This window comes from Musa acuminata, chromosome BXJ3-8 (genome assembly GCF_036884655.1).
Source record: "Musa acuminata AAA Group cultivar baxijiao chromosome BXJ3-8, Cavendish_Baxijiao_AAA, whole genome shotgun sequence".
Classification (NCBI taxonomy): domain Eukaryota; kingdom Viridiplantae; phylum Streptophyta; class Magnoliopsida; order Zingiberales; family Musaceae; genus Musa; species Musa acuminata.
Window position 1 is genome coordinate 6,069,216 of NC_088356.1, and position 13,807 is coordinate 6,083,022.

Below are 13,807 nucleotides of genomic sequence, written 5' to 3' on the forward strand. Positions count from 1 at the left end.
TTGTCGCAATTTCGCGGTTAGGTTCGATCGAACCGTGGTTTAATATCACCCACTTTATTCGTGGACCGTGAGCGGCCGCGGTGTGCGTCTGCGGACTCCGCCGGCTGTTCAGCTCTTTCCGTCTCTCCGGTCAACTTCGCATTCGATTCTCTTTCGGACATCAGAGAGAGAGAGAGGGAGAGAGAGAGAGAGAGAGAGAGAGGGAGACCTTTACTTCGTTAACGTTGGAGTTTCACCATGAGATCGGTGGCTACCGGACTTATCCTCAAGAGAAAGCTTGCGGATTTCTTCTACACGTGTTCCCGCAGAAGAGTCCTTGGCCGCTTCTCCTCGTCCTCGTTCGGCACCGTCGATCCAAGGAAGAGTAACGGCAGGGGAGGAGGGGAAAAGGAGGTGCCCCACTTGCCAGTCCTGATCGTCGGCGCTGGCCCCGTCGGGCTCATCCTCTCCATCCTTCTCACCAAATTGGGTGCGCGCATCTTCTTCTCCCCCATTATTTTTTGGCTTTCCCTTGCTGGATTTTGGAAGTGAATGCAATCGAGGAAAGGGAGTGGAGCGATCCTTGCTTTCTCTTCTCCCCCTTTAGGTTCTTATAGGAAGCACGGGATTTTGGTTGCGTCGATATCATTGTATGCTTAGGCTTGCTGAACTGGAAAGACTTTTTCCCTGTCTTAATATGCTCTTAGAGGTCTTGATGATGGTTTCTTTTGATGCATTGAAGTACTTTCTAATCAATGAGAACCAAGTTTAATCAATGAGAACCAAGTTTAATCAAGCTACAAAGCACATTCATGGAGGAGGCATAATGGATGATCTTGGTGGCTGGTTGATTTATACTTGTGAGAGCAAGGAATTATTGAATATGTTGATCAAATGTTGCTCTTAGCAAGAAGATGTTGCAATCTGAATATTGTCTTTTGATTGGATTAAGGTGTTTTTGATAAAAATGGCCATTAAACATACCTTAGATACATCGTAATGCTTAGAGTAGTGCATGTTTTTCAGTGCTATTTTAAGTTAAATAATTTGTTTCAGTTTGTAGGAATGATCACCCAACCTTATTATGTGAATTGGTGAAGGTCAATCAAAAAAAGATTTAGACTGAAATAAAGAGTCAGCTTGTTGTTTCTAATTTAGGACAGGATGTTGCACATAATTGAATTGAGAAGGATGGTTCTGTATGCAAACTATGATTCGGGTGGTAGTTCCATAATTGGATTGAGAGGTTTGAAGACTAGGCTGACAAAGTCTTGGGTGAGAGTTCCTGAGCTAGAGATCAAGCTCTAGGAGTATAAAGGATTCAGGTACTCTCTCCAAGCATATCCCTAATTTTGTGAAGCATTTATGTTAACTTCTTTTCTAATAAATATGCTAGGAATTCTGATTAATTGCCTGGCGTCATTTGTCATGTTCTATAATGTTGTAAAACTTTGTGCCAAGTCACAAATGATATTATGTGTTTATAATATTCTATCTTTACCTCACTTGTATCATATTTATTTATTTTTATTATTAAGATTTGATGCATTGGTTCATTCTATGAGTGTCCCAAGCTATAATGGTATCTTGTCATTGTCAATTATTTAAAGCATTTAACACAGGCTCAAATAGGTTTCTTTTCAGCTTTATTACGAAGTCCAAGACGTAAGTGTTAGCAAAGTATGCCATAGTTCCTTTTCTCTTTCAAATGATGCTGTAGAAAAATATATAGTTATTTGCTCTATATTTTTGTTATTCTCTAACATGCATTTTTACATGATGGCACATTTAAAGTAATGACGCTATTTTTCGATGCACATGGACAGTAAGATTCCTCTTGGGTCTTAAAGTGTTAATAACTAACTCAGGATAACTACTCAGATAAGTACACCTTGCACTAAGTAAAAAGCAATACACTAGCGGTTATTAAGTGTCACTCACTAAAGCATGTTAATTTGAACCATGGGAGGTGCTCATCCAACTGCTTGACACAATCAACCTCTTCCTTGCTGCTTTCAATTTTCAATTATTGGTGGTATTACCAGTATTATTGTTGAAAAAGGAAAACACAAGAAAAAGATGATGAACACCTCATTGTTGATCACTCATGCATTCAATAATAAATATTTCTGATCAATTCATGAAGATGATCCTTTATGAACTTCTGTTGATGGAGAAGTTTCTTTTTTGTAGCATGAATATATTTTGTTTAATTGGAATATATTTGGTACATTCATGGTTTACAATTTTGGGTACCGACATTTTGATATAAGGTATGTCTGCATACCAATTAGCACAAATGAGGAGAAGAAGGAGAGCCAGAAAAGGAGGAGGAGAGGAGATACCCTGGGTAGTAGCACTGGCTAGCAGTGGACGATGGTGGCCATCAGTGGGATCGAGAGTCGATCTTTTTCCCAATTTGGCAAGAGCGAGAGATTATATTATTAAAAACTCTATAGCTGTCAGATTAAAAAAGAACGCCAAATCCGCATGGGCTTACTCTCCTGTTCACACTTGGATACTAGGCAATAACACTGAACCAGATGCAAACCTCCCAAAATGGCTTGGTTTACATCCCAGTTCTCCATTGAACCAGTTTTTACCATCAGGTGCATGCCAGTCCAGGCAGTTTTTAAATCATGGATACATTTACATATTCGCACCGTGCATGAAAAGTTAGGGCCATTGTAGTTGCATATACATGAACACTACTAAAGCTTCTGAGTATGCCTAACGCCTTTTGCGTATTTTTAACATTTATTGTAATAGATGTTGACCTTGTGTATTGATTATTTAAATTATGGTATTTTGTGATCTGTAAGTTATTTTTGTTGCCTCATTATTTTTGTGTGGAGATAATATATATGGGTTTTTCCCACCATTTCGTAGGTGTCAAATGCTCAGTTTTGGAGAAAAGTGTGGTTTTTTCTCGACATCCACAAGCCCACTTCATTAACAATCGGACCATGGAGGTTTCTGCTTTTGTCATTTTCTAAAATTAATATTCAGATTGAAGTTACATGATTAACATTTATTTGTGGTTATTTTATTTTAAATAGTCTACTGGAAGGTAAAAGCAATTTGAATGCTAATGGAATTAGGATCTGTTCTTTGGCTATTTAGTGTACTCACACACCATTTCTTAGTGACATCCCTTGTAAGAGAATATTGTCATATCAAGATTTTTATATGCTATCTTGGCAATGTTGTAATTGAAGCATCCTATAGCTATTCCGCAAACTAGATGGTCTGGCAGAGGAAATCCAGAGTTTGGAACCACCAGTGGACTTGTGGAGAAGGTTCATATACTGCACTTCTTTGTCTGGTCCAGTTTTTGGATCTGTGGATCACATGAAGCCTCAAGGTTTGTTTTGAATTTACCATATATTCCAACCAAATGCCTGTATCCCTTTTATGGATTATGGTTGGCTAAAATATTTTTTTTGTTTGTTATATTCCTTACAGACTTTGATAAGACTGTCAGCCCCATTTCTGTTGCACACTTCTCACAGTACAAACTGATGAATTTGCTACTTCAAAGGCTTGAAAAGCTTGGCTTTTCTGTTTGCTCTCCCAGTGAAATTGAAGGCTCGATATGGGATAGGAAAATTTTAATGGGCCACGAATGCATTTCTATCCACCCTACAAATGAAGGTTTAAAAGTAGGAACTTCCTATCTAAAGGAAGGGAAGATGGAAGAGCGAGAATTTCATTGCTCCATCCTAGTTGGGTCTGATGGGGCAAGAAGTACAGTTCGAAAGCTGGTTAATATAGATATGAAAGGTGAACGTAACTTGCAGAGACTTGTCAGTGTGCATTTCCTAAGCAAAGATCTTGGCCAGTACCTGCTACATGAAAGACCTGGAATGCTCTTCTTTATTTTTAATCCAGATGCTATTGGCGTTCTTGTCGCACATGATCTGGACCAAGGGGAGTTTGTGCTGCAGGTAGAGCAGTTGATGCTGAAAGTGGATCTTAAAACTTTGATTTGACATTTGATTGTGGAAAGTTCCTAGATGTATACTGACCTAATATGCATCACTTGCATGGAAGTCAGCTATTCAATATTTTTCTGTTTGTGACAAAGGTCTAACTTCTTTTCTTGCACCTTTTAGATACCATATTATTCTCCTCAGCAAAAAATTGAGGATTTTAGCTTCAAGGTAATCTATAGGTGATTTTCCATCTTACTTTTGTTCTAGTTTCTTCCTTTCATATATTTGATGCATGTACTGTCTTTGGCCATCAATTACTATCGTTGCCATAATTTATTGGCTTTATGCAATATTGAAACTTTGGTCTCTTTTTGTGCCTGCTCAGTCATATTTGTACTCTTTTGCTGCTTCATCGATTTGGAGACATGTATTGTCTTTCGTTAATTCTCTAAGAAAATATTAAATTTGATATAGAGTTCATCAATCAAGAAGGATGTTTTTCCAACATAATGAGGGTGCATTGCCTGTGCACGTGCTAGGATGAATGAGCAGGCACTTTGAAACTTCCTATTTCTCACCTAGGTCACTATAGGTCTCTATCATTATGGATATAAAAAATAAGTAAAAAATATTATATTGATGATCCTGATTTTAGTAGAACTCGAATGATAGGAATTGACATCTGCATGTAAATATTCAATATTTGATTGATAAACAATTAATGTTCAGAGCAAAATTTTGTATCTGGCTCTATCATTTGCCACAAGCTTATGCAATGCATTATGAATAAAATCGCTTGGCAGTTATAAACTTTTTTCTATCTGAATTGTTCTTATTTATATTACTATATTTTTATTAGTATTCTGCATCTTTAGCCTGCTAGTAGACTTTCTTTCGGCAAGTTTCATTAAGTATTAACCTTGGTCATACTGACCTATGGCTCCTTGTTCTCTCTATGCTTCACTGGATGTTTTTCCTTAACAATTTACAAGTTTGATTACTGATATAGCTATTTCTTGTGAGAATGCCTATGAGAATAAGTGATGCAGAAATTATCATGTCTCCAGGCCCTCTTTTTCCCTTGTGCATGCAATTATCCTTTAGAATGTGTAATAGTCATATCATATTTTGAATTTGAAAATATTATTTGCTATCTTTCTCAGGATACGTTTAATCTAATCCAGGTATGTGAGCAAATTATTCTCAAGTTGGTTGGGTGGAAGCTTGTCGATGTGCAAGTATTGGACATAAAACCATGGGTCATGCATGCAGAAGTTGCTGAGAAGTATGTTTCACACAATAACCGAGTAATACTTGTTGGTGATGCTGCTCACCGATTCCCACCTGCCGGTGGTTTTGGTAAGTACTTTTAAATTTTAAGTTTATTAAATAGGAAGTGTGTTTTAATCAGGGTTAGAATGTTGAAGTTTCCCATTTTTTAGCCCAAATCTGTCAAGAAGAAAAGGCAAAGAAAATCATTTAAGGTGATTTAGATTCTCTTACTGTTCCCCATCTGAATTATAGATAACAGAACTTATAGTGCCATGTCTATATATATCAGGCATGATATAGAGTAGTGATATATTCAGTTTTTATATGAACAAAAGACTTTCTTTAACTCTGTTGAGCCTTGTTATTACCTTCTTTCTTGTTCTCTACTGGCTTTCATCTTATTTCTGATCTGTTTTTTCCTATCCATAACTTCTTCCTGCCAACATTACCTGATCACTTAATTTGTATCATTTTGGGCACATTAATTTTAGTATATGACGGTGATTTCAATAGGCGCTCGAACGAGGCGAGGCGAGGCCCGAGCGCCTCACTTCATTTCCAGGCGTCGCGCTTCAAAGAGGCATCACTTGGGCGCTCACCCGAGCCCAGGCATCGGGCGCTTCGGGCGAGCATTCGGGTTAAACCAACGTTTTAGGCTTGATTTGATCTTCGGTGCTTTAGTTGGTTCAATCGAACCAACTAAAGCACCGATATCAACCTTCCTCTCACGACTTCCCAACCCTAACCCTGCTCGCTGCTCTCGCTCCCGCTGCCACTATCGTCGCTCCCGCTTCCGCTCTTGTTGTCGCTGCTCATTGCTACTGCTACCGCTGTCGTTGCCACTGTCGCCGCCCCCGCTGCCGCTACCACTATCGTCGCTCGTCACTCCCGCTCCCGCTTCCGCTGCCACTGCTCTTAGTTAGCAGCCTCGATCTTCCTCTTACTCATACTCTTCTCACTTTGATAGTATATTATTAACAGTATGCTGCTAATTGTATACTAGTAATAGCATTTTTATTTATTAGATTAATATTATATTATTTTTTATTTATTTGAAATTATTGTTATCGTTTTAAATTTTAAGACTTTTTGTTAATGTGATATTGTGATTTTAAAATATTTTCATAATTTAATATCATATTTTTATTTAAATAATTATATTTATTAATTATATTATATATTTTTATATTTTAGTGCCTCGCTTCGCTCCGGCAAGCGCCTAGCGCCTCGGGCGTTTTTAGGCCTTGGCCCCTTACGCTTTTTAAATCACTGGTATCTGCTAAGGTGGTGCCACCATGTCCTAGCCAGTTGTATGAAAACCTCAAAGGGTGTCACAAGACACTAGAGTGCCACTATGACAGATTGGAGAAATCCTAATTTGAGTAGAAGCAGTGCAAACATGAGGACAACATTACTGTAAACCACAGATTAAGTGCAGGTGAAAACTTTAGATTATTGAGATGGAATTAGGCAAAGATACAAGTCACTGTAGATCTTATTAAAATTAAAGAAAGAACAAAGGAATTTAAAAGAAATTATAAGATGCGAAAGGATTTGGATCAAGAACAAGTAGATGTAGATGCAATTTAAATAAATTAATAATCAACAGAAATGCTATGACATCAACAGTGAGCATGATTAAGGCTCTTCAACTATCAGATTTGGAGTGTGAAGCTGAATCTAAATGGTGTTTACAAATGACAATTTCAAGATTCAAACTTCAACTGAAGATCAAACAAGCAAAAAAGTTGAGATCAAGGTGAAGATTGAACTTGAAACCTAGGTCATTGTTGGAGAAGCTTCCTTATCCATCGATCAAATCCTTTGCACTTGTTCTTTGATGCATATCAGATCCATCTATTGGAGCTGATACGGATCTCAAACTCAATGATAGTACAAAGTCTCAAATAAATGCAGTCTCGTGATTGACCATGCTGGCTGATCGAGTCATGCGAGGGGATTGGGCATTGGGCTATATCAAATTGTGGAGCCAACCACCGTAATTTAGGATGTGGGTGTTATCCTGTGCAGCAGAAGCAAATTTTGCTTCTTGATTTGAAGTCAAATCTAGTTAGTTTAGTTAGGATTTAATTAGGTAGGATTGGGTCGATAAGTTTATTGAATCATTTTCTGTTCTCTTAGGAATTTGGGGTATATTTTCAGTAGTACTTTGATGAGGTTGATTAGACAGATAATTGATCTGTTTTAGTGGTGATAGAATGTTAAGTTTCCTTATTTTTTGTATTCTGCAATAGTTAGAGGAAAGGAATAACCAAGACCAGCAGATCAAAAAGAAATTTAATGATTTATTAAGAAAACATTATAACCCAGTACATCATAAGAGTCTCCTAGAATCTTATTTATACTAACAAAAGGATTTTCTTGGAAGAGAAAAAGAAGACAATAAATATTTCATTCAGCTAATTTTGTTAATCTTTTTCTTCTTTTCCCAGGTATAATCTTCAATGTTGTGACACATCAAGGTTGATTTGATGTTCCATTGTTGCTATACTGGGTTATAATGTAATGTTCTATAAATGAAACTTTGGATTTCTTTATGGCCTGACAGTCATGGTTATACCTTTCGAGGTTTCAAAAACCAGTACTGGATGTGTACCAGAGAAGTACAAGGAGATAGCTTCTTGCACCCCAGGGGAGATGGGAGATTCTGGATGCATACTTCACCAAATTTAAACTAATTAAATTGGTGTTTCTCTATCACTCTTTCTCAGTGGGAGAGGTAGTATATAGGACGTTGTCAGCTGTTGACAGCTAACAACTCCCATCAACAACTGAAACACAAATGTTTCAGCAGTTTTATATTTTAAGTTTTTAACAGCTAAAAGACAGATAATTTCAGTTGTTTTCAGCTACCAAACCAAAAATAAATAAATAGAAAATATCATAGTATAAGATTAGAATCCTTGCTTAATTAAAGTAGAGCCTTTACTAATTTGATTTTCCTGCCAAAATTACTAATAAATCAAAGAATGAAAATCTTGAAAAGAAAATAGGAATTTATGACTCAATCAACTAGACCACAGCCATAATATTAACTCAACTTAAACCCAAACAAACAAATAGACGTAATTTAACCATGACTGGACTCAAGATATTCAAACTCAAACTTGATTGTCATCAAGTAATAATTTTTTTTATCTATGTTTAAATTCATTACTATGTTTTGCTCTCAAAGTCAGTTTGCCCCTCGATGAATATGGTATTGATTAATCTTGCAGGGATGAATACTGGTATTCAGGATGCCCATAATTTAGCATGGAAAATCAGCTCCATGTTAAGTGGAATTGCTTCACCTTCTATCATACAAACTTATGAAATGGAGCGTAGGCCGGTAAAACTCCTGTTACTTGTTTTTTTTCTTCTTTCTAATCTTCCTGTTTATTTTAATGTGGAAAAGTATGTGAGATCAATCTTTTGGATGTTTCAGATTGCCATTTATAATACATTGCTGAGTGTTGAAAACTTCAGGGCAGCCATGTCTGTTCCCGCCGCTCTTGGCCTTGACCCAGCTATTGCAAACTCAGGTAAAAATATTACATATCCATGCAATTTGATCTGGCACGTCTGTCCATAATGCAGTTCCTTCAATATAGGTACTTAGCATTTGATATGTCCACTTCCTTTTCTGATTTGTAATAGCTATAACATCTCATGTTGCAGTACATCGAGTGATAAATAGCAGCCTTTGTTCCATTCTTCCTCCAAGCTTGCAAAAGTTTGCCTTGGAAGGGATTTTTTCTATAGGTCGTGCCCAGCTCTCAGAGCTTATTTTGAATGAGAATAATCCACTTGGGTCCTTGCGATTATCTAGACTTAAGAAAATATTTGATGAGGGAAAAAGCCTTCAACTCCAGTTTCCAGCAGAAGATCTTGGGTTTTGGTGAGTAACAGTTATGCTTAACCTTGGGCTTACATTCCATTTAGTTATTATCTGTTAATCACATTTGGACTTTTTTTCTTGTCCATAATGGTCTTTTGCCTGATGTGCAGTTGAATAAATGAGTATTGCCAGGTGGGAATTATAAAGTTTTCCTCCACATGCAAATTAGTTGTGCAGAAGTGGGGGAACTTTAGAACCTTGGCTGTCTTCTTTTGCTTGGATTGATGTTACAAAAAAAAATGATATATACCTTATTCATCTTCTAGTGATTTTTCACAGGTAGTTGTCCACTTCCACAACTGCCATCATAGCTAAGCTGATCCATATATCTTGTAGTTATAAAGAAGGAGCTCTAGTTGCTGAATGTGGTGAAAAGATATGGGAATCAGAAGCATCTAGTGTTCATAAACGAGATTTAAGGCCATATATCCCTTGTGCCAAACCAGGATGCCGCTTACCACATATGCTAATCAATGCACTTAAAGAATCTTCTGCTAAGGTTTGTCCATATCTTTGGCCATTTGAAATTTGTGATGCGATCATTCCTGTATTTTTTTATCTAATTACATGAATATCTTGATAGGCTTCTTTCTCTACCTTGGATCTGATATCTGGAGATAAAATTGAGTTCCTTCTCATTATTGCACCAATCAAAGGGTCATACAGACTTGCACGTGCCTCTATGATGGTGGCCAAAGAATTCGATGTGCCCCTAAAAGTATGTATTATTTGGCCCAAAGGTTCGTCTGATAAGAATGTAAAGAGCAGCGAGAAGGAATTAGAGCCTTGGAAGAACTTCATAGATGTTGAGGAAGCTGTTAAGCCAACTTCGAAGTCATGGTGGGAGTTGTGTCAAATGTCATCCAATGAAGTCATTTTGGTGAGACCTGATGAGCACATTGCATGGAGGACAGAATCTAATGGCATAGCCGATGATTTATTGGAGTTGAAAAGAGTGTTCTCTCTGATGTTAGGGCACCGTAAGTTCCTCTTATAAGAAGATGCTTGTGGTGCTTCTCACACCATGGTGGTGATGCATCATCAGAAGGTTCATCCAAGAACCTGTTCTTGCTTTGCCTGACGACGGCAACTGTTATAGTTGAAAGCTGGTCTTGGCTTCCCAGAAGAAATATTTGTCAAAATCGACAGTTTGCATATGCTTTTTAGCAGCAAATAGTTTCTGGTTGCTTTCTGGACGATGATACCGGGGGCAGTCCCAAGAGACCTTTCATCTTGGCAGGTTTTATTCTTTAACCCAGTATGTTCGATTAATTGTTATATCAAGGTTTTATTAAAATGAATAATTGATCGCAGGATCTTTTGCATTTTGATTGATGTGACTAATAGGTGACAAATGCAAAAGTTTTTTTTTTTTTGATCATTTTACTCTTGAGTTTTTATGAAATGGCATCCCCTAATTAGTTTTTATCTAAGAGTTTTTCTTCTGTCAATTTAATGAAAATACCCCTGCATCTTTCCTTAATTATCCCGATTGTCGTTATTTTTGTCATCGTGACTTTGTCATTGTCGTCCCTTACTCCCATTGCAAGCAGCGGGCTCGTTGGGACAAGCCCACTCGTGTTCTCAATGATGCTGACACCGTTGGCACCTTATACGACAAGGGTGGCATGGTTGTTTCAATGGCTCATAAGTATGTGGTATTATCTGCGGTTGTCCTCTCCCTCAACAACGTCACCTCTGCAAAGGCATAGGCGGTCACCCTTGTCGTATGCTTCCATTTTACTTGTCTATTCTTATCGTAACTTACGAGGAAGGCAATTGATAGGAAAGAATGAATAGTTTATGAAGAGAGGAGACGAGAGAAGAGGAGGAGATGACGAGTGGCATCACTTACGGTGAGAGCAAGGGATGGTGAAGGTAATGGAAGGCAAATGATAATTTCTTTACATTAATGAAAAATGAATATATTAGGAGGGGCGTCATTTGGTAAAAACTTAACGTTTAAGGTTTTATTGAAGTAAAATATTGACTTTTAAATATTGTCTGAAATACCAATTAGGGAGGGCATTATTTGATTAAAAACCCAATAATAAGGGTTTTTGGTAAAATATTATCTTTCAAAATGTTGTACGAAATGGATTTACTAATTTTTGTGTTTGATTTGTTCTATTAATACTTTGGTCCAAAATGCATGCCAAATTTGCTTGTTACTTGTAAATTTTACACTTGATAAAAATGTTTACTAGTCTAATATTTTATAAAAAAAGTATATCAAAGATTTTGAACCATCAACTTAATATTGTCATCAAATTAATATTTTAGGAGTCTTTATTAATAATTTTATTTCATCAATTAAAATTTATTTCCTAACTTGAATATTCATAATAATTTAATTTAATTTTGCATACTTCGTTATAGGTCCTTCCTCATCCTTATATAAATCGGAATGAACTCCTCTCTTTTCGTCTAAATCTTGAGAGGAGTTCAACCATATGGAAGGATTAGTGAAGATCATAGACTCTCGGTAAGTTTTTCACATTTCCTTTTAATATAAATTTTAAAATATTAGATTGATATGTTAATTGTTTAAATTCTCCATGTTTTTTTTATGACAATCAATTTTAGATTTTCAATGTAAGAGAAAAAAATATGTGAGTTATCCATCCAACTCTCTTCTAAAGAACCTATGCTTTTGGTTCTATGCGAGCTTCAAATTTTCTAAGCTAATTTTTTTTATTAATGTTTATCCTATTGAACTCAATCAATAATCGATTCCTATATTTCGTCTTAAACCTCAAAATATGAGAACATTTATTTTCGATAGGTGGGCGATACTGATAAGGCGATTTCCTACCGACTTTTTTTAATAGGTTTTATCTTATGTCAAGAAATTTACTCATAGTTTCTGCCTTAGTTATGTATATCTTCGTAGATAGAGTATATGTCATTGCATCGGTGAATATAAGTCTCATATCCGAAACAATCTCATTGGCTCGAGTATACATCTTAGTCTTAGTCGTTGAACTCGGAAATAATCTATAATATTCAACATCTTTGCATCTACAGGATGTTAAAGACTCATTTGTTCATCAAGCGCTTAAGAAGTGTCTTGCATTGTTTCATCAACTGAAAAGGAAAGAATATTAGTCATCGAATTCATGCACTTCAAATTAGAGCAGAAGAGTCCTCTGACATGTCAAGTGCATAAAGACGACAACTCATAGTCTTTGTTGATGAAACAGTATGAGACTCTTCTCAAGCCTTTGATGAACCATAATTATATATGAGTGTTTAACAGCTTGTTGATCCAATGAAGTTGAATATTTCAGATTATCTCGAAGTGATTAATATCCACTGGACTTTTGAGGACTGTAGATTTAGTTTTACATGAGAGGTTGACATTTACCAATGCGAAGGCATGTAATGGCGTCCACACCATGGCAGAAGCTAGCAGCATCTTCTCTGAAGCAAGATGAAAAGCTATTGAAGACAAATTGGTTGTTGTTGATGTTGCTGTAGCCAAAAGAGAACAAATCAGAACTCCAAAGTGAACTCTGCAATCAAACAAGAGACCATTTGCAGAGGTTGTAAAGCCCGTATCTAACAGTTGAGGAATCAAAACAAATTAAGAATAAATCTATAATCTCATTAATAAATACTTAATCCGTAAAAGATTCTTTCCTTTTATAAACGAGAGTATTATTATCATGAGGTCCTTTCTTTTATAGACGATAACAGAGAGTTTAAGATGATAATTAGAAGAATTCATTTTTGTCCGGATCACATCGTAAAGAATTTTACTATAATTAATTTTTTTTATTGATCGATAATCATAATCTAATCAGATTTATAATATATCTTATATAATTAAATATGATTATATAATCTAATACAATGCATACCAAATAAATATTAATCACAATAAGTAATACACAATGGATATCCTTCCTTTCTCTTCTTATATTTTACATATCGCTATAAGCGATGAATCAAGAAAATTAAGAATAAATCTATAATCTCAATAATAAGTGTTTCATCTCTAAGATATTCATTTGTTTTATAGGCAAGAGTCTCTAGGAGATTCTCTCCTTTTATAGACGAGAGCAGAGGTTCTAACATGATAATTAGAAAAAATCCATTTCTATTTATATCGTAAAGAATCCTACGAATTTTTATTTTATTGATCGATAATCATAATCCAATCAAATTTATAATATATCCTATCTAATTAAATAGGATTATATAATCTAACACAATGCATATCACAATTAGTGATACTCTACTATTTAAACTAAAGAAGTTTTAGATGATTATATCTCAGTGGCTACACATTTGCCTTTTTTTTCTGCATATTATAAATGAACCAGGGGTTAGCAATTTCATCAATGCATCCTTGCACTGGTTGACTTCTCGATTTAGCTAGGCTACGATCAATTCTATCCTTGGAACTTCGATCTAGGGTTTTTCTATTGTTGATGAATTAAGATACTCTCATGTAGATTTGATGAATTAATTTGATATAATGAAGTATCATCATATCCAATCAATATAATTAAGATACTTTCATTGTTGCATAGGTGGTCTCCGTTATTCTTTAGGGTCTTTCAATGTATTAAGTCAACTTAGTCTCTTTTTCATTTGAGCATTTTGAAGCCCTTTATAGGTTTTACGATTGTAATGATGTTGAGCCCAACATCATAAAGTATAAAGATATATTTCATAGTCTTTCCTTGTAGACAACAATCAAAGATAAACTATT

General features: G+C 35.8%; 1 protein-coding gene across 5 annotated transcripts; it reads left to right on the forward strand.

Moving 5' to 3' along the window:
- Window positions 1-60: 60 nt before the first annotated feature.
- On the forward strand, window positions 61-10,520 carry LOC135646107 (uncharacterized). 5 transcript variants are annotated; one of them, XM_065165264.1, is made up of 11 exons: window positions 61-469; window positions 2,869-2,951; window positions 3,208-3,343; window positions 3,445-3,926; window positions 4,095-4,142; window positions 5,078-5,273; window positions 8,426-8,538; window positions 8,635-8,731; window positions 8,868-9,087; window positions 9,424-9,586; window positions 9,671-10,520. In XM_065165264.1, exons 1-11 carry the CDS (start codon window positions 238-240, stop codon window positions 10,082-10,084), a joined length of 2,184 nt encoding a protein of 727 aa, XP_065021336.1. In that variant the 5' UTR covers window positions 61-237; the 3' UTR covers window positions 10,085-10,520. The 5 variants fall into 5 exon arrangements, with proteins under 5 accessions (XP_065021336.1, XP_065021337.1, XP_065021339.1 ...); XM_065165265.1 differs by having other exon boundaries at window positions 62-469; window positions 5,099-5,273; XM_065165267.1 differs by having other exon boundaries at window positions 416-469; window positions 3,198-3,343.
- The last annotated feature ends 3,287 nt before the right edge of the window (window positions 10,521-13,807 follow it).